The sequence below is a fragment of the Gymnoscopelus microlampas genome (genome assembly GCF_963454915.1).
Source record: "Gymnoscopelus microlampas genome assembly, chromosome: 3".
NCBI lineage: Eukaryota > Metazoa > Chordata > Actinopteri > Myctophiformes > Myctophidae > Gymnoscopelus > Gymnoscopelus microlampas.
The window spans coordinates 20512230-20537527 of NC_139940.1; the positions used below are offsets into that span (position 1 = coordinate 20512230).

A 25298-nucleotide genomic window follows, 5' to 3' on the forward strand; every position below is an offset into this window, starting at 1 on the left:
AAGAAGCAGGTGGAGGGAAAGAGAAAGGGATAAAGAAAGAGAGTGAAACAGAGAAAAACAGAGAGAGGGAGCAATACCAACCTAGAGAATTACATTCTCGTCAAGTAAGCAGTAAACGATTAAGAGGCTGGCAATCTCCTTGATGTCAGCTGTACAACAATTTGAACATACATTTTCGTCAAGCGATTAACTTTATTATTTGAAATTATCAACTTTGTTGCCGTGTGCATTAGCACTTAAGGTCTCCTCCGTCTCACAAATCTGTTGCAGGAGAGACAAGCATGCAGGGAAATCTAATTTAGGGCTAGGAATCTTTAGCTGAATAGTGATGAAAGAACACACACATATGTATGAGCATACCGCATGGGCGAGACATTTCCAAGTGGTTTATAAACCAAAATAAAAGCATGTAGGAGGCAGAAGCAGTTCACTCAAATTAGGAGGAAAATAACCAGACTTGTGCAGACACTGCACCAATACTCACAAAGAAATGCCTGGAATTGTGGTAATGAAGTCTGGAAACATCTGGTTCCTGAGTGGCTGAGTATGGGAATTGAAGTAACGGGGCTGAAAAGACTGTGGAAGTTGCACAAAAGTGCATGAATGAATACAGCTATTGTCTACAGCACCCATATCAGTGACTGGTGCAGGATTACAGCTTGACTTATAGAATTCAGTAGGTGTGTAAGGTGTGTGTTGAATCATCAAGCAGCTAAAGGCTAATTTACTGTATACTGCAATGCATTTTTTCAGTTGAAAACTGAATGTCGGCGAGAGACTTGGCCGTGCGACAAAGTATAAAATAGAATTCACCCCCACCAAAACATTTCCTCCTCCCAAGAGGGTTCATTGGCAGCATTTTAATTCAGATAATGCATACCTGTATGTGCTGATATCAGTAGAGGTGCTTAGTCTAGCAGCAGCTTTGAGAACGGAATGCTTTGACCTTTATTTGTCGACTTGACAAGATCTCACGGTGCAAAATGAGGTTCGTACCATGGCCACTGTCAGTGAATGTAATGTCTGCCTCTTAATCAGCGCCTGTCTACTTGGGGTGAATATAAATATCACAGTGCACTGTTCCGATCCTCTCCCTCTCTGCCTCTCTCGGTGCCCGTCTCTTTCTCTACTTGTGTTGTCCATCACTTTTCTTAAGCCTGACTCATACTCAACTGCACGCCAGTGTCACGCAACTGAGAATATAGGCTTTACTGTTTTTCTGTGATTCTGCCTGTCCCCTCTCCTCTACTCCCTTCTCGCATCTATTTTTGCCTGTCCTTGTTGATGCAATCTCCCATGTCTCTTTCTTTGTATTGTATAATGTATTCTGTAAGCTTGTGTTTCATGGCCGGGTGACAGTGCACAGTAAAGTGATGTCTAAATTGTGGCCACTGCAATAAGGTGCTTTGGGGTCACATGGTTGGTCATGCAGTGTTTCAGCGTGATATTTCAAAATAGGGAATAATGAGATACTTGCTGGCTGTATTAGCCAAATGTGATGAAGACAATGTTACGTGTGTGCTCTATTCTACTGTATGCCCTACTGTGCATGCGTGGACAAACAAAACCTACACAGTATAAGGAACTTGCACGCATGTCTTTGTGTCAGTTTCAGAGACACGCGTGCAGCCCGGCATGTACACATGACTCACGGACACATGCGTACAAACAAGATTGAGTTTAGACATCACTTTCAAACAATCCTACTATAATTCTAGTAACCTGACGGTGGGTGGGTGGATGGAGTCCTGGGACTCCGATCAGACTGCGCATGCGTCGCTTCGCGCCTGCATGTGTGTGTGTGTGTATGGGACTCAACGTTGCCAGGTTTCGCGAGAGAAACAAGCAGTAAACAAGGCCAAACCAAACGAACCCTACAAGCAACGAGGTCTATGAAAAGAAGGCCAAACGAAGCGCCTTCACACATATACCTTGCCTATTGGAAAACAGCCGATCTACAAGCTCACAACGCGTCCCCACACCCACCTGCACTTTCACAACCAACGCCAAAACACAACACCACCAATATTACCACTACAGCGCTTACAATCGGCGGACATGGCAACACCGACGCCAACGCTACACCATAGACCCCGCCCACTAAACACTCCAGATTCTTCTCGCACACACGCTGCACACATTAGCTAGCTCCATAAAGAACCTCTCACTCCGCTGCGAGATGAGGTTCTATGTCGTTCTCTTCCAGGATCGGGCGAACGTCCGTCAAGGCTCCGCTGTTTACCCTTTTGTATACATCGTATCCCAAAACTAATGGTAGATTCTAAACCACACGGATGTTTAAGGTTTGGTCGGCCGCATAATATTTCAGGTCGCCAGCTAAACTACCCGTTTAAATCGCTTATTTAGTCAGGCTGTGGCCATGTTTCCCATTGGAGCCAAACCGGGAGCAGTACTGGCAGCGGACGTAGGGAGAAGCTGGACGTAGGGGGGTTTTTCGGGTTGAATGGGAAACATGGCCACAGGCTGACTAAATAGCCTGAATAAATAAGTTTGCCACGGGACCCGGGCCGGGCGAGTAACATGCCTACGCCATTCTCCGTGCTGATATATATATACATATATACGCCCGTGGGGAGGGGTGACCGGGGGGGGGGGGGGGGCGCGCGGGGACGTGCGCGGCGAAGAAACCGCGCGACAGGACGTGCATTAACCCCACATTTGCAACTGGGTAGCGTTAGCAATTAGCATGCTACGGCTAACAGCTACGTTAAACATCTTATCAACAACCTGTATGAACGTCAGTGTGGTCAATGTCATCAATGCTAACTAATTAGCCCGTTGAACAGTGTTAATTTGGTGACTTCTGGGGGTTTCTGACTGTGACACAATGTCACGATGTCGCGGACGCAGCTCGCGGGAATCGCGGCCTACTGCGCCACCAGAAGCCTCGGATCATGGTAGTGGCCCTGTCCCCCAATCAACGTGCTTTCAGCACGAACGACAACAACACATCTACCGGATGTACAAACACGGAATGAATAGCTTAGCACTTCCGGTGGTTCCTTCACAATAAAGGTTGCAACAAATACACACACCATGCAATGAAATAATCATATGCGTTTCTTAAACTCTAAATTAATACATTCCTTTTTTAACTGTTTTAACTACTCCTGCAATTACATTTATATGAAATAAATCACAACACCCCCCTATAACATTAAAAAAACGCCCAGTGGTGGACAAAGTCTTCACATTTTCAACTTAAGTAAAAGTATCAATACTGCAATGTAGAAGTACTCTGACACAAGTAAAAGGCCTAAAGTACAAAAGCATTGCCATCAAAATATACTTAAAAGTTCCAAAAGTACAAGTACTAAAATGTTTGAAAATAGCTCATCATCAGGCTCACAACGCGTCGCCATGCGTTGTGAAAATAGCAGATCTACAAGCTCACAATGCCTCGCAATGCGTTGTGAAAATAGGGAGATGGAGAGAGAGAGAGAGAGAGGGACAGAGAGAATACTCAAATACCTTGAGTAAAAATAATTCAGAGTACTCAAAATGAGTAAAAATACTTAAAAGTACTGAAAATGAGTAAAAATACTTCAAAGTTGAAAACAAAGTACAAATACTTAAAGATTGATAAAAACACTAAAAATACCTAAAAGTTGAGAAAAACAGTAAAAATACTTAAAAATAGGGGGGCGCCACGACGGGGCGCGCGCGGGGGAGAAACCGCGCGACAGGACGTGCATTAACCCCAACTTTGCAACTACTTTCGCCTGCGCCCTTCACCGGGTATGGTCTAGTGTTGTTAAATAAGGCATAAGGATGCCTTCAGAATACTCTCACGTTCTATGATGCACACACTACAGAAACAGGTATTTATTTTAATTTAATGTGTGTATGTGTGTGTGTGTGTGTGTGTGTGTGTGTGTGTGTGTGTGTGTGTGTGTGTGTGCGTGTGCGTGTGCGCGTGTGCGTGTGCGTGAGCACAGGTCTGTGCGCATTAAGTAGGGCTGTCGGCGATAGTAAATACCATTTGCGCAAATCGGAGGTCACTAAGATTAATGTTGACACGGTGTGTACATTATGCAAAAATAACGTTGGACTCATGTCATTTTCTCTGGTCATCATTAATATAATTAATGATGACTTGACATGTACAGTGGTATGTTATAATTCACCCAATAGTTGTCGAGGTGGTTTCCACAGCCTTTATACATGTAATAAATCACATTTATAAATAGCATTATAAATATGTTATATAATGTTATAATCAATAACGTGGGCTTTAAAAATGTTGAGGGGACATCTGCTCTGATTAGGAGAGACAGACGTCATACATCCAACTCATTTCTACACATATGGATGAGTCTATTGACAAATTATATTATTATGACCATCTTGTTGGGACCAGGAGGCATACTTGATTACACACGAAGGTGATAGGGACAGCTGAGAGGAAGGCCGGCAGTGTCAGGGAGTACAACCAGCCGGGGGCCATTTAAGGTCGGAAGGGGCCTAACTCCCGAAGGGTGCTTTTTCTAGTAGTTACAGTACAGTATACATATACAGTTCTAATATACAGCCCCAAACTGCACACGACTCGGCTATCTTTCTTGCAGTAAAGTTATGGCAAACTGCCCGGACCAATATGGTGGCGACGTTGACTTACGGTCCAGCGACCAGTGCGGTGTCATACGTATATTATGTCTATGCTACAGATTACCAGGGCTGGGGGAGTAGCTGACAGGCACACAGTATTTTGACCGTGTTGAAACTCATGGCCTTTTCCTTTGTACTTTTGAATTAAGTTTGAATTAAACATTTTTACTTTAGCCAACAGCCAACAAAGTAGGGCTGGCCCCAAACGTCAGAAGGTCTGAACAGTTCTTTATACATTGATGTTCACATGTTACAAAAGGTCCAATGATGTCCGTTTATTGTGCAAATTACCGGATACAGTAGGCAGACTCTAGTCCGAATCCGAGCGCAGAGCAGTAAATAGAAACAAGGCTTTCCACATATACTGCGGGACGATCGATGCAAGTTAAACTTGATATATATCTTCGGGTGCTGGCAGATTCAATCGAAGGAGTACAGAGGTGGAATAACTGAACATGGATTAACTGAACGTCATAACATCAAGGAGGATTTACCACAGACCGCAACACTAGGTAGTGATTATTGTCAATCGTTGTATACAGAATTTTACAATTTTCACTAGAAGTCACTGTACACTACACATACATACTGTACGCACATATACTGCTTGTTAATTTATGGAAATGGAACTGAATGTGTAAATGCTTTAGTTTTTCTCGTTCTTGTGTGGCATGGACAGTACATTTCCCCCATAGGACCATCCCATGTAATAAACAGCCTTGGCTGTACACTCTCTTTGTCTCCCTCTGTTTCTAGTTCTCTTTTCCAACTCACTCTCTCTCTCTCTCTCTCTCTCTCTGTCCATCTCTCTTACTGATGAGCATATGAATACACTTCTCTCCTCTCCTCTCCCTGCTGCTTCAGCTCAGCCCTGGGGCAATTTTCACACAAGGCTGATTGAATTCACACCCATTCCCTTCTCACCAAGGAATGGGATGAGACTGGAACAAGTAAGGTCCTGACACAACCGCACATTTATAGATGATACAGGGAAAATCATGCACACGCGCACGCACACACGCAAGCATGTACACACACACACACACACACACACACACACACACACACACACACACACACACACACACACACACACACACACACACACACACACACACACACACACACACACACACACACACACACACACACACACACACGTGCAGATGGTAGAGAGAATCGAGGTTGAGTTCACAAACAAACACAGGGGACCTTATATGGAAATGAGGATGGAGTGGCCACAGAAAGCATCAAAGTATTTGTGAATATAAAATGTATTCAGACACACACATACTGTACACAGGAGGACATATAAACAAGCACATACACACACATGCAAAGTTGCGCGCGCGCACACATGCAAACAGGAAAAAAGGACTATGCTAATAGGGAGATAAAAGGTTCAAACATTCTAACACAAACAATACACCAATCCTCATGTGGATAACAGGAGATAGAGATGGCCCACGCAAGCATGAAAGCACGCACATTTAGACACACTGGAGTACACACAAATAATGGACTTGCACGGGTCATTTTTTACACTTTTGCCGCTGCACAATTGCCACTGCAGCCATGAGCCATGTGGCCAAAACAGGAGCAGTGTAAATGAGCCAGTCCCAATTACGCAGACATTTCACCTCCATAAAAGGCTTGCTATGACCCCTCTGGGGGCACAAAGTGACCACACACGTGCACACACACGCGCACACACGTGCACACGCACACACACACACACACACACACACACACAAACACACACACACACACACACACACACACACACACACACACACACACACACACACACACACACACACACACACACACACACACACACACACAAAACACAGGACAAAATATATGCAAGGTGGTTATTAATAATCACAGAGTTTCTGTGCCCCTGCTCCAAGCATTTCTCCAGTAAACTGCATCCTGAAAGGAGGCATCATCATCATCATGCTCCCCTGTTCCCAAGAAGCCATTTACAGGGGCACCAGGTGGAAAATGTCCCAAGGTCAATCTGGATTACCAAATCCTGTAATAGTCTCCCCGCAAGCCGACACTGTATCCAGGTGGTTTTACTGCACCGGGGTAAAACCAGGGCCATCGATGCCCATGACGGTCCCTCAGGCTGCAGGTTTTATCACTGTGGATGGCCTGTGATAGTTGAAGCTGCCTAAGATGGGAGGAAGCAGGGAGCGTGGTAGGAGGTGGGCAATAAATCTCGCTTCAGGGGAGCCGTCACGGAGTGAGCGTGCGTGGTGCACACGTGGGCCCCCGCTATAATTGTGGCACACTAAAGTGTATTGATATGTCCGTCAGGAAAGAGAGAGCGTGAGCATCCATCTCCCGAGAGCGATGGCACACTGCTAACAACATGAGGCCTTCAGATGAGGTTTAAGGGAAACAGGAGTGTAGTTTGCACTGCACACAACTCACTGAGCTACAAGATAGATGGCACCCGTTTTCTCTCAAACATGGTCCGCAATGAAATAAATAAAAACACAACCAAACAAAAAATAACTCTGAAATAAACAAATACATTTATTTATTTAATTGTATTTTCATCTATTTAATTGTATTTTCATTTATTTAATTGTATTTTCATTTATCTAATTGTATTTTCTATTTATATCACTGTATTTCTTATTTATTTAATTGTACTTTTTATTTATAGGGTTAGGGTGCTCCTCATTTATTTCAATACCATTCATTTCATTGTTACTATTCAACTCTTGGACCAATGGACCTCCACACTCCACAGATATCCCTCCCCCGCTCAGTAATCTGATTATATTAATCACACCTGTGTAGCTTGCTCTGTCCAGTGTCCAGAGCAGAGCAGGTTTGTTTACATCTAGTGTGGATATTTTAATACCTGAATATCGGACATTTTGATATTTTTGGTATGGATTTGTTGCTAGTATTTGATTGTTTGTGTTTATGCATGGTCACTAGAGGGGGACAAATTCTTTGTATAAATTCCTCAGCCCAAGCCTGCTCACAATCGATCTAGTCTGAAAGAATGAATCACACTCTGTCTTTAGCGTTGACCAACATCGTGGGAGAGTTGGCATGAGCTATTTCGGTAAAAACATCTAGTTGTGCTGAGGTGACTGGTGAGACGCTTATCACTGTGGCTCAAAGACGTCATTTTGTAGTATTCCACTCACGCGGTGGGTGGACTGTGGATGACCATGTAGACCCCTTTACTGTAGTTATACCTTATGTCCTTTTGTGATAGCAGATATGACAAGATACAGTAAGTGCTTCCAGGAAAAATAATTAATAGACTATTTATGCTGATAAATGGATATAACAGACATCGTTTCTGTGTGGCATCATTGACAGACAAATCCAGCATAATGAATGATACAGTTTTGTTTCCCACTTGCTGATGCATTATTGTCTCCGCCAGGCCGAAGGCGTGGCCGAGACTATGTCCGTCCCGTCTGTGTACAGCTAATCTCCGGTAGCCTGGTAAAGCCCCTCCCTCCGGAAAATCTCATTTCCATTTGATTTCAGGAAGGAGTCTGGCCTGAAGGCTTGTCTGGGCGTTTCTAGCCCGTTCACCAAATGGACGAGCCTATCAGCGTTGTCGCTCATCGTTCTGTGATTGACAGCGAAAGTTGGCCAATCAGGTGGCGAGTTCGAGTGAGCCCGAATGGAACCGAGTGCAGCCTGAGTGCAGCCGACCAAAAACGGCAGCCATCTTTTTTGACTGCAGTGTTTTCTACTCTCTTTTAAACTTCAAAACGCTCTCAAACTTCTATTTTGAGGCACGGAATTTACTTTTAAGATATCGTTTGGATAGAATTTAGTTGTTTAACTTCATATATGTGGTCAATTAATCATGACAGAGCCTATTTAAAAATAAAAATTCAGAGAACCGGCAGGGGCGGGCAGTGACACGCATGTATCCGAATAAGGCAACCTATTTTGGGCATGGTCGTCTCAAAAGTCCCGTTGCGTCACATTAGTCTGGAGGTGGTAAAAATGCACTGGCTGAAGGGGAACACTGCTGATTGGCTGAAGGGGTTGTCAGTCAACGGTATTACTCCCGCTTAACTCCAGCCCACAGCCAAATTGCAGAATGGGCGATCATGCCAGACTCACTCCTGAAATAAATTACAAATGAGAGGGAGGGTTTACCAGGCTAAATCTCCGGCACCATTGGCCCGATTGAAGCGAAACTGTGAACACACACTCTCTGCATGCCAGAGCGCCACCAGGAGGCCGATTTTTATATTGCGCCCACATATTTTGTCCAAACATCACGCAAGTCGGTACACATGATCTCTATAGTCATGTGATCAAGACCGATCTGTCCGATTTTTCATATTCCATCCTGATTGGCTAAGATTGGCTTCCAAACAAAATGCCTCATATCATGAACACAGTGTGCGATTGCCGTGAAACTTTGCACACACATTCCCACAAATATTTTCAAATCAGCCTCATGGTGGCGCTATAACAGGCCAAGTTCTGTTCTGTTTTTACCTATAATTTGACCAATCAGTGTGAAACTTTGCACCTCTGTCCTGTATTTTTCACATGGGCCTTTTATAGCGCCACCAGGAGGCCGACTTTTGCACAAAAAAATATATATTACTCCAGATGTTTGGACAAATTTTGTCCAAACATCACGCAAGTCGGTGCACATTATCTCTATAGTCATGTGATCAAGACGGATCTGTTTTAATATTCCATCCTGATTGACTAAGATTGCCATCTAAAATTTGCACAAAATCATGAACACAGCGTGCGATTGCAGCGAAAGCCGAGGAAGAAATGGTGCCCTTTTCACATTGGCCTATTATAGCGCCACCAGGAGGCCACAATAACCTACTTGACCTGGCTCCGAGGAGCACTTTTTCTAGTTAGGCCTACACAGTAAAATGTGTTGTTAATTTAAGAGGAATTTACTGTGTATTGTATTCCACAGCCATTCCAGCGTTGGCAAGGATAAGATTTCACGCGTTTTTCTCTTCTTCTTGACTCCGTTCAGCCTTTAAATCAATGTCCATTAAGCTGAGTCAAGCGCTCGTATGTCACTGAATTGACTCTCCATTAATTCTGCTTCTTGGGTGGAGGGTCTCTCACTTTGCTACTGCATGCACATACAGAGTATGTACTGTACACTGTGGAGATACACACTATTGTGACCTCCAGTGCCTGTACATTGATAATGGACTGAGTCATTCCAGGTTAACGGTGGGTTTGCGCTCTGTGCTATTTGAAACATATCCAGGCTTTAACCATGTTTTTTTTTTTTTAAATGCAGTATTTATCTGATAGAGGTTTCCTGAGCCTCATTAGCCCTCATACTTCATAGCTCCGGTGAAGCATGGGGGTGGCTGTTGTGAACACGGATCAAGGTGCAACTGAGATGGTGGTTGTTTAGAGTCGTTGAGGAGTTCACTCAAATCCCTCACCCACATATTCCTAACCTAGCGTGGGCGGCCTCATCACACTGACATGTGCTTCTTCGTACAATGAGCTAGTGTTAAGAACCAGGATTAAAACAAATAATTAAAAAAAAATTACAATTATTTGCATAATGTGAGAATGCTCACGCTGTGTGAGATGGAATCAGGCACGTCTCTGTGGTAATGCAAGTACAGCATATAGACACATATTGACCTTATTCATTTGCACGTGTGTGAGTGTGCGAGAAGGAATGCCACAACTCATACACACACATGCAGACACGCAAACCCATAGACACGCAAACCCATAAAAACACACACACACTGACACACAGTACACACCACACATTCAGTAGTACACAATGTACACCCAGTCTCAAAGCCAGCCTGTTCATCATTCACACACCAGGGACACTTTGGAATAAAGGAAACAGCGGTGGCTCTCGCTAGAATCAAGGTATAATAGACGTCAATTTATCTTACCTCCTCTCCTGTCAGATAGTATGCTGAGAGAAGTCCACCGACATAACGGATGTTCACCTCAAAGAGCGATGCCTCGCCATTCTGTTGGGAGGAAAAAGAGAGATCAAATCGTCACGTACCGCAGGTCAGCCAAGGCCCACAGAGTGCAGTAAAGTAGCACAGTATGTTCAGGGAACGGATATGAATAATTATCACAGTTAATTGGTGCCTGTGTGTGTGTGTGTGTGTGTGTGTGTGTGTGTGTGTGTGTGTGTGTGTGTGTGTGTGTGTGTGTGTGTGTGTGTGTGTGTGTGTGTTTAATAATTGAGACACCCAGGTAGATAACATGCACTGTATATTCCATGAGCACTCTAAGCATACGACAGGGCAGATGTTTCACATGTTCACGTTCAAATATTCGTGACATCCAGTTCACATGTAGGCCTTTTCACACTGCACAGTCAATGGCTCCCTTCATATATCTCTATTACTGCAACTTGGCTAAGATGCTAAACGTTTGGTTGAAACCGTACTAGTACAATATCATCTTATTAGCATCATGCCAATCACATAGGTGCTCTGATTCAACTCATGCAATTTAAATCATGCATTTAGCTGACGCTTGCAAGGGTTGTTGTGACGAATGAAAAGGGAACAGGAAAGTGTCCAGGGACTTGCAGAAGGACCATCTGACAGAGCTCATGATCATGACACTGCTGTGGACACCATAAGGAGGCAACACAACTACCCATCCCTGAGAAGTCAAATGATCCTTACTGGGTCGATCAGTGCCATATAAAACCATTATGACAGAAAGTTAAAGCAGTATAACAAAGTTCCCTGATGGTTAATTCCCTCTTTGGTGTGAGACATGCATTACGGCCACAGGGGAGCGGAGCTTTGATCAATATCACTTAACACCGTTTGAGCTCAGTGCTTTACGTTGGCTTTACATCCTAAGCTATCTGTTGTACATTTTCAATATACAGTAAGCGTTTCTCTTCATTGCTAACAGCTGAATGCTGTAAGAGTTGTTTTCTGTACTGTAGGTCTCTGTATTGTAGATTGTTTTCCGGTGGGATGAGCTTGACTTTAATTGTGCGTAATTATTGTAAATATAAAAAGATATTTAGACGAGAATAGAATAATTCCAATGAGTGGAAAGCCAGAACACGTGACCTTTGAAGAATGGAACTAAACTCATGGAAAGTCTGCAAGTTATCACATTCTCTGCGAAACTTGTAGGGAGCCCACAGGCTTTTTTGTTCATTTAACAATTCTCTCCCTCTAAACAGTGATTCTAAATCGTGATAAAGTAGACCTTTTGGATAGAAATATTCCCACCTCTTCCTTTCCGGTCCAGGTGCACACTTCTCATACTAATAGCAAGTCTTAAGGCCTAAAGCATGAACAATAGACTTTATTGATAGCCCTTCCCTTGCCTCAATGGTGAAGTTGCCTGCTTTTCAAACATTGTATTAAAGCTACAGTTTTCTCACCAACCGTTTGCATAATTTAAACAGAGCTTTCACTTTTTCAATGGAGGGTTAACTACTTAACAACCAATCAGACCTTCACCTGTATGAGCCCATATTTCTGTTTGTCAACATCAAGTCAATCTTCCCACGTTATTACATACGTATGTACAGTAATATGAAATAAGATAAGAGGTTTCTACATGTGTCTCTTGAAAAGATACAATGTGTCACCATTATATAATTACTGCTCTCTCACTCTGGCTGAAAGTTGAGGCAGCCTGGTACTTATTGGCTTGGAGACCCCTTGAGAAAGAAATTGCTATCTCAAGAGTGGATGATAAGGAAACTGTAATTGGGTGCCAGAAAGGGCAATTACCTCCCCTGAAGACTGCACAGTGACAGGGAGTCACTGTTATCCGTTTACTACTATATTGTATCACAAGACATGTCATTTATTGAAGAGCAACAATAATACTAAAACGTAATCATATGTTTATGTTTATTCAGCTTTCAGCATGATCACGGGTTTAAAAAGGAAGGTACCATTAAAAACACTGAATGATTTTGCTGATTACAATATCAAACTTAAATCTCAATAATCAAGAGTTCAGAATAAAAAAAATGGTATTACCTATCTAAAAATCTAATAACCTAAAACACAAATCTAAAATCCACTATCATAATGAATGCATGAATAAAGATAAACATAAACATCACACTTGGCACTGAACGTGCCACTCTTGTATTTTACAGTTGAATTATCAGGCAATTATAAAAGGGATGATATACACAGCTAATGTGCTGGCTTCCTCCCTTAACCCCTTAAACCCTATACTAATAGATGTTGACCGTATTCCTATGGGGTACAAAAGATAAATATCTTTGCCAAAACTAGCCAATCTACAAGCTCACAACACGTTACCGTCAAGTCACCCAGACTGGGGGCATTTAAGGAGACAAAGAAAATCCCTCTGGCATGATAGTAGGACTGAGACGCCTCGATCAGTCCAATCTATAATAGCTCTATGATGGCAGTGATTAGGAGAGCAGTGTCTGTTTATCACCCCTGGTGATGGTGGCGCTGAGTAGGACAGTATGGCTGAAAAAAACTTCTCATTATTTGTTCACTTCCCAAATACAGGACCTATACTGTGTGTGTGTGTGTGTGTGTGTGTGTGTGTGTGTGTGTGTGTGTGTGTGTGTGTGTGTGTGTGTGTGTGTGTGTGTGTGTGTGTGTGTGTGTGTGTGTGTGTGTGTGTGTGTGTGAAGCAATTACAGTTAAACGTATCTGTGCACTAAAAGGACCATTATGACCAAATTGAATATTGTCATATCCAGTTTTGCTTTGCATAACATCAATAAAGTAATGACAATACATCACAAACTGCCTTTCACATTGTCCATTTCACTGTGATGCTGCTCAGTATTAGTAATATTATGGATATTTTAATCAAGCCTTAAGTGATATCAATGATGGGAAAGCTAGTCCATTCACAGGAAATCAATGGAACAGAATTAGGACAAACTGCTAGGGAAAACTGTTCAGTAAGTTGCTTTCAATGTGCAAATCCCTGGATATATTCCTGTCTATTTTGTATTTTATTGTCACTCCAAATGATGAACATCTTCAGGATTTGTTGACTTGACATCACCTCTTTAAGACGGACTGAGGAACTGGGTTGTTGCGCACTTAGCGCAACTATTGACCCATCTTTGCTGCCGGCAGAAACCTTGTAATCTTTTCCCCCTACTTCCTCATACAAGAGTGCCGCACAAAAGTAGTGAAAATAGCTGATCTACAAGCTGGTCACAATGCAACGTGTTGGGAGCTTAAACATCGGTTATTTTAATTATTTTAATTATTTGTTTATAATAATAAAAAGGAACAGTTTTGATTTTCACTCGACAGCAACGCCATGTATCAACCTATGGAAAAGTGTAACTACTTAATTATAGATTATACAATTCTGCCATTAATTCTGCAGTTGGTAACTGGGTGAACTGTACAGCCTGTACTGTACAGCACTGAAGCATGGTATTCTAGTGTATTTAAAAAAGGCCCATTACTGTAACACAGGTTAACACAAGAGTTGAAGAGTTGCTAGTTGTTCTCACACACCCAATCTGAAGTCCCTATTTTAGGCATATCATTAGTCGGCAAAACTTAAATAAATAATATAATAAATTACATTAAATTACATTGAATAAAACTCAACCTATTTTCAAAAATAGCAGATCTATAAGCTTTTTATGCCTTTATTATTGATAGTACAGTAGGATGACAGGAAATGGGGAGCGGGAGATGGGGAGTGACACGCAGCAAAGACCGTCAGGATCGGGACTCGAACCCGCGACGCGCTGCCAGGCTACATTGTTGCCTATAGGTCCCCGGCCCGCTACACCAGCGGTCCGGGCCACTTGTATAGAGGCAAGTTGTAGCAAGTAAATTGAAGAATTTTTTTTCATTTGCTACATTTCTTGAAAAGGCCTGGTCAATGAGGAGGAGGGCCATTTACATGTAAAATGGCATTGACTTATTTGTTCTTATTTTGTTCATATAAGTACTGTACGCATTTTTATTTATGTGGTATGTTATAAGGAATGACGTAATACGAACAGGAAGGACTGTTGGTGTCAGTTGTTTTCTTTTTGTTTAATGTGTCATATAATCCCATATGGGATGGGCCAACATGGTGGCATGACACGAAAATAAAAATGTCATTCATTTGTACAGCTTTTAGATCAGCTATTTTTGAAAAATGTTGAATAGGGCTTAAGTGGTTTACGGGATATAAAAGACCCGAAGTTCATTTCAACCACTCCAAACAAGGCAGGTGTAACAGTCCCCTTTAACTGCACCTTACTACTGACTGATTTCAGTGACTTCAACTGTAACCGCTCAGCTGTTACTATCGCATTTGACAGAAAATCAGGTGAAATGGAAAACACCTGTTTTTTATTCTTATTTTAAATATTATTATTTTTTCTCGCCTGTCTCATCAGGGCGCTTACACTGAGCAACTAATTAGGAGACAACATAAGGCTGTCAGGCAAACATGCAGAAACTCGCTTCTTTACCCGACACCTTTCTGCAGTATATATCTCCTGTTGTAAGCGAGACAGTAACGTCTCATTAGCAGTCGGTGTAAGATGAGGCTGTCTGGAGGGATGAATTAGCCACCCATCTCAGTGGTTCTCAACCAGTGGTCCGGGGACCACCAGTGGTCCGGGGCCGGGGACCACCAGTGGTCCTTGAGGGGGTTCCAGGTGGTCCCCGGCTAAATGATGGAGATGGTAACCAAATGGACCCGATTTTTAACTCTTGAGAGAGTAAAATGAAACCAAATGGACCCTTACGGGTCCATTTGGTTTCATTTTACTCTCTCAAGAGTTAAATTATTGTTAAACATCTGCATTACTTAATTCAATAATTGTTATTTTGCTCAACGTTTGCCAGTTTATCTCTCCTATGGTACCAACATCAATACAGCATGCAATTGTGGACAAAATCTTATCCAACGATAACAAAATAATTATTCCAAGTCTTGGGTCTGAGAGTCTAAATCTCATCAAACGGTGGTCCGTGGCTCAAATGCCCGATAAATAATCAACCTTGATATGAAAAAGGTTGAAAACCACTGACCTATCTCATCGGCAGAGCAACGGCAGAATGTACTCTCATGATGCGCAAAGCTAGGGCTTTCACCAACTAGTCGACAAGTCGACTAGTATAACCACTAGTCGACCTTCTTGGTACTAGTCGAATAGTTGATAAAAAAAAATGTGTGCATTGTTTTAATGTCATTACTATTATTATTATCCTCCTGCCTTTATTTTTATCAAAAGGGGGTCAAAAGTATGCGCAATAATAGCCTATTGTTGGGCAATAACCCCCTTTTAGGGTCCTTGGAGACGCTGCTGTGCTGCTGTGCTGCTGTGCCAGAAGCGCTTCCCTTAAAACGGCATAAAAATAAAGGCAGGAGGATAATAATAATAGTAATGGCATTAAAACAATGGCAACCAAAAAAAGGTAACAGGTAATTTCGACTAGTCGACTACCACTGGGTCAAATTAGTCGACCAGTAAAATTCTGCAAACATCTCAAATGCCATTGGAAACTAATTTTAGATCTGAGTAAAATAATGCTATTTTGATGCTATTGCTGTTGTTGTTGTTACTTGAGATAATACTACAGAGAATGAATCGCGGTCTGAAAAAGCTGGCCATTCAACGTAGCCTCAAGTATGTCAAATATCAGAATATGATAATGGGACAAATTAGCATGTTAATTGTTCTACATATCCTAGTTGTTGTACAGGATGTGGCGTAGTAGAGGAGGAATTAATTAATTAATTATTTGATTGATTGCTTCATTAATTAATGGGATGACTCCCTAGAAAAGGTACATTGCTGTTGCACCTTGTCGGTGTTCTGCTTCAGGAGCAATGAGCAGTGTTGCTGACAGCGTTTGATGTTCACTTTTCTGTTGGTGAGCGTTCAACAGAGCATGGCAGGGATTGTTATCGTGCTTTGCCCAGATTTGCCTGGGACATAAGCCTGATTGGCATGGCTGCGACACGCCGCGTGTGCCAAGGATCTGACTAGACTGTTGCTCGGCAGTTTGTCCTGCTCCTATAGAAATGCAATACTAAAGCCAGATTCCTACTTCGTCGAGCAACGGTGTCTTGTGTTGGGAATAGCAGTTCTACAAGCTCACAATGCATCGCAGATGTGACGCGTTGTGAGCTTGTAGGTCTGCTATTCTTGTTCGAAAAATAGAATTCTGCAATTTCAAATTGCTATCCTCTATTGCACCATAGTGTGACCGAGCATAAATTTGGCTTAATGTAATGATGTACAGCTAATAGTGTCTCTGGGCAAATGACACCCGGCAACCAAATGTTCCAGGTTTTGTCTGGCTGTCCTGAAAATGGCACTGATATCCAAATAAACCAAATTGACTTGATGTGACATAGAAAGAAAAAACTGCCCTGATGAGCCAGAAGACCCAAAAATTATGCAGATGATTGCTTTAAGTAGAGCTGGTGAATCACACTGGCATGACTGTGATTTAACTCAACATCATTAATTGAACGTGGGGAAAAGAATCATGAAAGGGATCAATTAAGTCCCACCACTCCACCACCCCCACTTCTCTGCCCTAGCACCCTGCACATTAAGTAGCCGCTAATGACTAATTTATACTTCGGCGTGTGACCGCTGAGGATTCAGTTGAAAATATGTTATTTTCGGCGAGCCACACAGATGTACGACAAAGTAGAAATCAGCCTTAATGCCTCTGCCAAAAGGAGGGCTTCTCAGGGCCTCTCTTCTACTCGGGCCACCGGCAGGACATAAAGCTGTGGTTGCATTTTTTTATGTACAGTAATTATGGGCTTGATTAGCGTCCAAGCTGTGAGAGCAGTCCCACACATTAGCGTTAATGACCGTTAACCTCTGGAGCATGCTAAAAAGCTTAGTCTGATGGAGAAGGAGCAACATCCTCAAGCCAATGTGAGAGGGACCTCACAAATGATAAGCCCCAAATAGCTCGATATCTTGAGATGGTGACTATACTGATAAGACAATTGTGTTACTAAACAACGTTTAAATAGACTTGCATAAGGAGCTACAGAGAAAGCAGCAATGGATTAGGCAAGTTTGTTTATGAGCATTTGCATATTCACAGTGGAGCAGAATTCTATTAAAACTCTTAAACAACTGCTGCTAAGAGGAGGCTTCTCTAATAAAGCTAATGGAGGTTGCAACCGAGCATGCCATCCGTCATTGCATTAGCATGTTCCATGAGACTGACGTTCCCATTTAACTTTATTATTCACTGGAGTCAAGTGCTGCTCTCAAAGCCCACACGCCAAACAAAACAACAACTAAAGTAATCAAAAAAGCTCATGATGCTTTGAGAGAGGCAAACCTTTTAACTCAGTAACAATAACAACATCCAGGAGCCATGTTGTCTTATCTGAAGTCCACATTCAGTTTGTTTAAATGGAAAGAGACAGGTTCAGATTTTTCAAATTGCATTTTAACTGACAGACATCAGACGTTAATGGCTAGCAGCCATGACAGATAGTCTTTTGATTTGAGTGCTCCAATCTCATTGCACTCCCGGCTTTGTGATTTACACAAAGCCGATGCATTTCTGCGAGCTGCCAGTAGATAGATCTCTTAATACCTAGTCACATCTTAGTCCAATGAAGCCTGATTAAATCACCCAGCAGGGAGAGGGACATTCACATTAAGTTATCGGTCAGATTCAAATCTCAATAATTAAGGCTTAATTTTTGTTCCTTTAATAATACTTTGCTTTTATAATGCAACGAGTAATCAGCCGCTAACCTCTCGCTCACCTCTTCTGTGAACAATGATCAGAGAGAGTCAAGACTTAGCTTATAAAAATATTCACTGAATGCATTAAGCTGCAAATGAAAAGGGGTGATGAATTCAAACTCAAACACACACCTGACTTCCTCCCTGTCCTACCTCATAGCCCCTTTGCCTTGTCCAATTATATGCAGAAGATACCCCCCCCCCCCCCAAATAATTTACGTCAATAAAATCCACAAATAAGGCACAGTCAGTACCCTGAGAGAAGACTTTAAGCACAAAGCTTAGACAGTGAGGTGAAAAAACAAACTGAAACTATAAAGCCAACCAAAGAACAGGCAACATAAAAACATAAAAATAAAATCAATACAAGTATTTGCCATAAAAGTGCAAAGTACATAGAAAACCGAGGGTCATATTTACTACGCCTTTTGATGTATTTACCAAACAGGTGCACGCAGTCTGGAAGCAGTTTACTAGTCATCTGAAGTGCACCTTGCATATCATCGCAATGTGTGACTCTCTCTCCGTTATGCATACAAATTTATGGGAAGATATGAAATGATATGTGTGCTGGATTTACCCACGTTCTTGCACTTTGCGAGGGTCAGCTATGCATGGAAATGTCTCATCTTTAAAGAGCAGGTATGACTTAGCGCAGGGACAATAAAGGAGGGTTGTGGTGAGGATGCCTTACTCTAATGGCGGAGGCTGCAATTATCTTGGGATTCCAATTTCCAGCGAGACATCAGCCATATCAATGCCATGGCCAACCTCCATGGCAGACGCTCTGATATGAGCGTCTGCTGGACCAGATGCGGTTGTCTGCCTCCAGTTGCAGTGGCTTGTATTTTATTATAAACAACCCTTTATGTTTTGTTCGTCTTTTTACTGTATATCCTGCCATCTCTTTTTTTATGTCATCAGAAATTAGTTTTGTGACTCCAAGGCAAGATGCATTTACAGTATTTATGTGCAAATACCGTTGGAGTTACACTGCATCCCACAAAATGTTTCGGTGGTCTGTTACTATATTAATCAATATTGCAATTTCAGCCTTGCTGAATTTCGTTTTTCATTTCATTCCTGTGCTGGTTGAGGGCTCCATTTTGCACAGATTCCACCAATCAACAGAACCTTTTAAGCTCTGCTTCACAATTCACTGACTGTGAAAATGCTGTACAGTAGCTGCTGGTTTACTAAATCAGATGTTAATTTCACGCAGATTACAAGCGCAAAATGCATGAAGTCACAACGCGAATTGCGCTTTCGTGTACGTAACTCTGGCCCTGAGACAGGTTTGGTGGCATTTTGCTCGGGCCTGCTTGAGGCTCCCTCTATATATATATATTCTGTCCTCAGACAGAAATACGCACAGACATAAAAAACAGGACAGTGGTGAGTTGTTTCTACACTGACGCCTCTGTTCTCTCCTGGGGGCTACAGTAGCTTCCAACAACGAGGGCCATTTTCTTCTAACTGGGGTCTCATGGGACACTCCTACGCTATGCGCTCCCTCTCTCCATCGTTATTATCCTCTTTGTTGCCATCCAACTTTCTTTCCTCCTCCCCGACTGTCTGTGTGGCCAGCTGCCTCTGTCTGTCATTATGTACCTCCCACAGTATTTGGCCCTGGCTGATGGCGTAACATCCTTCACATCGTCTCCAAGTCAGTACAGCCTGACAACTCTCCAATACAAATCCTAACAATGGTACAGCGTAGTCCTTGGAATTATTGAGTAGTTACTGAATGTGGAGTATGTCTAGTTTAGTCCCATCTAAAGCCTTCTATTTGTTTTCTATTCAAACAGGGAATTAATTCTGTTAACCTGATGACCCAGGTTTGAATTAGTTCTGATATGATTAGCAAACACTGACTATTGCATGTATTGTTGTCCCTATCATGTTGGTGTCAGCATGGTGCAACCGTGGAAGTCAAAATAGTGAGAGAGACATATTCCTGTACATGTATTTTATTTGCCAATTGCAATCTAAAATGCTTCTGATTCTGCAATGGTTATCCTCTTATGGAAATCTTAAACTTCTATTAGTCACACTTTGGTATCGCTTAATGTCTGTATTGCACCCAGCGCCAATGATCAAAAAATTCTTAGGCTTAACGCTAATTCAACTTGTCATCATGGTAATAGCCGAGAACCAGTGTAAGCATCGCTCATTAGCAATAAGACCGGAGGGTCATCAAGTGATGCAAAAAGAATCCCGGTAAATATCAGTAATGAACCATCCGCATAACGCGGCCCCCTTGATTTTGCTTGCATGAGTCAGAGTGTCAACTGGTTTTGACCTCAACAAGTCTTCAGTGAAGCATCTCTTAACCATAAAAGTGACTTGGAGCAAGTTGGGCCTCATTAACCATGAGCAGGAGGCCATGGTGAGGTCAAACAACATAGTTATGAGGAGATAAACAGCAGCTTTGCTCCGGGTCTGCTCTTCAACAACGTCTTCAGGCAAGAGTTTACGTTTTAAAATAAATAATAAATAAAAGTGGGGGGGGGGATCACTAAATCATTTTTAATATGTGCTCAGTTTCTCAACGTCATTTAAAGGCGAAGCTCATACCTCTCATTGCAAAAAACTATGTATTGTTACACCTAATGTGAGCTGGCTACTCCATCATTCAAGATATACTGTTTACATTTGCCAGAGGCATATGCAAAGTTTAACTGAGTCATCATTTCATTGGCAATTTTTCTCAAAGTTGTTACCAATACATTTCTCCTTTTTCAGGGGAAGAGGCGCGCTTTGCAAGGTGCGTGTCAGCTCAGTAAGCACACAACATTGTTCAATATATCATTAGGTGATGTGCTACTGGCTATGTCTGAGACCTGATAAAGTGCTTCTCTGAATCTACTCTCTCCTGACTTTCAATCCTCAGTGTGAGGAAGTTAGCAAGCCAACTGTCTAACTTCATTGGCAGTACACTGTTTTGGCCTCGGCTCCCGTGATGCCTGCAAGGTCGAACAGAGCAAAGCATTGAAAACATTTGTCAGCGTTCAACCAAAGAAAAATTCAATTACCTTTGAACTACTCAACTGCATTAATACAAACTCACTTGAGTTAGTATCAATCTAAAAGTGTAATCCAATTTTTGCAAGTCAAAGCCATGTCCCTTAGATCATGAAGAAATTGTTTATTGTTTTGGTTCAAATCTATTCATTAAAATGAATTCCAGGTTAAAACTCCCCAGTGTCTCAGTTTTCCTGCATAGCACCCCTGTCCTGCTTATTGAGACTTTTTATTACATATGACAGCATCCGCTCTCCCCACAAAGCCTCAAGGGTAAGGAAATGTGACATGTGCTATGACAGATAAATGCAGCTCCTCCCCGCAATCTCTTGACGACGCCCACGAGAGACCGCGTTGGCTGTGAGTCTCAATTGAGAGGCAGTTAATGGAATTAAAGGGCAGGGTGTGCTAATTATGCAGTCACTTCCCTGTCCCTGTTAGGCACAGGGAGGTTGTTGTTGTTGCGGATCTGGAATTATACAACCGGTACTGTACTAGAGGCCTGGGAACAATCATCGAAGTAGGCGTCTTCTAACTATCATCTGACTCTTATTGTAATGTCATAACTGTAACTTCATTAAGATACCGTTTTCCTGAGATTTCACAAAGGACAAATACAGTAAGTTGTCTACAGTATATCACACCCTTCATTGCTACCCAGAGTTCTCCTCTACATACAGTGTATATACTCATGGGCCCTCTGATGTGATGGGTAGTACAGTATGTTACTGTATGGTACAGCTAATTCTCCAGCGATCCTACCGGCCTCATTAAAATGCAGCTGGTAGCTTGAGATATTAAGCTTAGCTACTGTATTCATGCTTTTTTTGCTGCTTTAAAAGTCACCATGATAGACTGACAAATATCAAAATCAGATTTGGTTTAACAACAATCTAATAAACTAAAGTGAGATAAGTGAAGTTGTGTCACAAGAGAAGGTTGTTCAGGAATAGAGGTCAAAATGGTAGCAATGGCAGTGAGAGAGACAGCACTGAGGGAGGTGTGGCAGAAATACAAATGAGCTGAAAATGTAAAAGTAAAGAGAAGGCTTTGAAAAAGTAATGTGTTAGGATATGCATCATTTGTGAACAACATACAGTACAATCCAGAAGTCTTTATTAAACATTTTCCATTATGCCTGACTTAGTTATGCACCGGTGTCTTGCACTAGCTCAGTCAATAGAGCACTCACCTTTGGACCACAAGGTTCTGGGTTCAATCTCAAGCACCGCCAACTCAGCGTAGTAGTACGGCTTGGGTGTGGCAAGTCATGCGGTAAGTACTGGGAGCTGATGGTAGGTGTTGCTGCTCATTGTTGGACACCAATCTGTGTGCCACCCTTGCCGGAAGGTGCCTTCGGCTTCAGGACGCAACTGCCGCGGCAGAGGAAACAGGCCTGCCGCTGCCGGTAAACGCACTCGCTCCTTTTGGAAGCACATTGAAACTGGCATAGACTCCCGAGGCTAATACCGACAATAAGCCTCTCCGACCTACTTTTTTTTTTAAATAAGCTCACAACGCTTCGCAGCATGACACATTATGAGCTTGTAGCTCGGTTATTTTTGTCTGTGATACTGGCGCGCAACTAAGTATAAATCAGGCATTACCCTCAGTAAAGGAGGTTTGGGGCCTGCGGCCAGATAATATAACCCAGATAACCCCCATCCTTTGACCTCCACAACTTTCACTGAGGCAGACAAAATCGATATGTACTGTAGGTCTGTCCATTTTTAAACTAAATATGGACCTTTCTATGCTGCCCTGAACTGAATGACCAGAATACATTTGAGCTAGAGAAGCACCGCAAGTGACCTGAGAACCACCAAAATGCTGAACGGGAGGCACATCTATCGCTTCTTATTCAAGCTTTATGTCAGGACAGGTTGTGGAAATATCAAGAAGACTTAAACATTGGGCGGAAACTTTGTTTTGGTAATTGGCTTTGCTACCAGAGATCTGCTGGAAGCGAAGCCACCAGCAGATCTCTGGTAGCGAAGCCAATCTCAGTTTGATCAGCTGAAACTGAGTCTGTCTTAGCCAAGCTACCTATCAGGCTTTAACATATGGATTGTTTTTGTTGTGGTCAAGCAACTAAATTGTTCGCTTCGCATATTATTATTCAATTATTATTGGGGGGGTGTTTTTTTGGCTATTGGCTATATCCTTTCATCAATAATATCCTCTTTAGCGGGCAGGCACTATGGATACTGGTCTGGGTGAATCTGAGCCCTAATGTTCACTTTGCTTCCTATTTAGAAGAGTCTGGCTTAAAACAGTCCTCTCTGTAGGTCCTGTCCTTCTGTCACCCTGATGTATGTTACGGAGTAGCTGTCATCATCATGCCCTGAGTGACAGGCTTGTTCAGCTGAATAACAAGTTGCTCTGTTGCGTAAATGACTGCTTTTGTTAACGCTGTGAATGTAATTAAGAAGGAAGCGGCTTAGACGGCTCGAGCGTTTCCATCAACGTTGCCTGCGTTCCATCTTGAAAATTAGATGGCAGGTACCACATCACCAACAACGGAGTCCTGGAGAGAGCTCATCTATACTCAGCAAGTCAGCATAGAATCCACCCTGCTGCTTCATCAGCTGTGCTGGACTGGCCATGTTTCACACATGGAGGACACCCAGCTGCCTATAGGGCACAGTGAGCTGTGTCAGGGTAAATGTGACAGAAGTGGACCCCGGAAACGCTTCAAAGACTGGTTCAAATATCAAGTCACTGTTGCATGCATGTACACTCAAATCTGGGAGCTCAGGGCTGCTGACAAAAGCTCCTGGCGCTCTGCAGTAAAACAATGCCGCTTTTAAGCTCAATAACATCAAGCAGATTGCTGCAAAGCACAAATGTGCTCGCAGAAAGGGTGCCACGTCTGCCTAGTCCTCTACAGTGCCCCAGCCCCATCAGGTCAGGCGTTCAAGTGCACCAGATGCCAAAAGCTCTGCAGTCGAGTATATAGGCTTATATGGAAATCAACAAGCATGCCTCAAAGCAGAAGGACCTGTGATCCTTCGTAAATGAAGATCATAATCATTGTATTAAGAACATTTGTTATTTGCATGTTTTTTGCATAAGCAAATTGTGTTCATGTGTGTACAGTGTTTACTGTGTGTGTTTACTGTCAATGTTTATGTTTACTGTGTGCGTGTGCATGTGCGTGTGCGTGCGTGCGCGTGTGCGTGCGTGCGTGCGAGAGAGAGAGAGAGAGAGAGAGAGTGAGTGTGCTAGCATATACTGTAGATGCAAGTGTGTGTGTGTGTATGTGGCGCTTTGTAAACTGAAGCGCTGGTGCTCATGGGTTTCTCCATTTTACTAAATAAACTTAATTAATAAATGAAAATATGCCACACCAAACCAAAACTGTGACTGGGTGCAAACGCTTGAATTAATAGGCAGATTCTTTTGGGAAAAAGATGACGAAAGCTAAAGCAAAATGTTTCCACCACAATTTGTATGAATAATTAACCTTGGAAGAAACGAACAACAAAAATATCAGGTCTTTACGGGTGGTTTTGTATTAAGGGTACGGAGGAGAGCGCTTCCACTCCGATTTAACCCTTGGAGATAATGATCAGGGGCGCTGACGTGCGCGTGAGCTGTTTTTCTTTGCCATCTCAGATCCATGATAAAGTGCAGTGTAAATCAGTGCAAATCTGTGGCAGGTGTCTTTGCGATGGTGACAAGGTGGCTGTTTGTCAGTGGCCGCCATTACTGTCTAACTCTGCTCTGGGCTCTGAGGGCTGCCAGAGCCAGGAGCTACAGCTTCGCTCGGCATCAATACTAATCTGCATTTACACACCGAGGGACAGACTGGCTGCATGGTGAGGGAGAGTTTGTGTGTGCACTTGTGCGTGTGCGAAAGAGTGTGTGGGTGGGTGGGTGAATGTCTATCTCTCTCTATGTACAGTAGATGTATGTATGAGAT

The 25298-nt window shown here is 42.6% G+C and overlaps 1 protein-coding gene across 2 annotated transcripts in view; it reads right to left on the reverse strand.

The window, feature by feature from the left end:
• LOC311038358 (mannosyl-oligosaccharide 1,2-alpha-mannosidase IA) overlaps positions 1-25298 on the reverse strand; it is a 225185-nt gene that overhangs the window by 57462 nt on the left and 142425 nt on the right. For both annotated transcript variants that reach the window (XM_084047836.1, XM_084047837.1), the window contains exon 4: positions 10545-10625. In XM_084047836.1, the coding sequence (XP_083903962.1) occupies positions 10545-10625 (81 nt within the window). The remainder of the gene's footprint in view (positions 1-10544; positions 10626-25298) is intronic.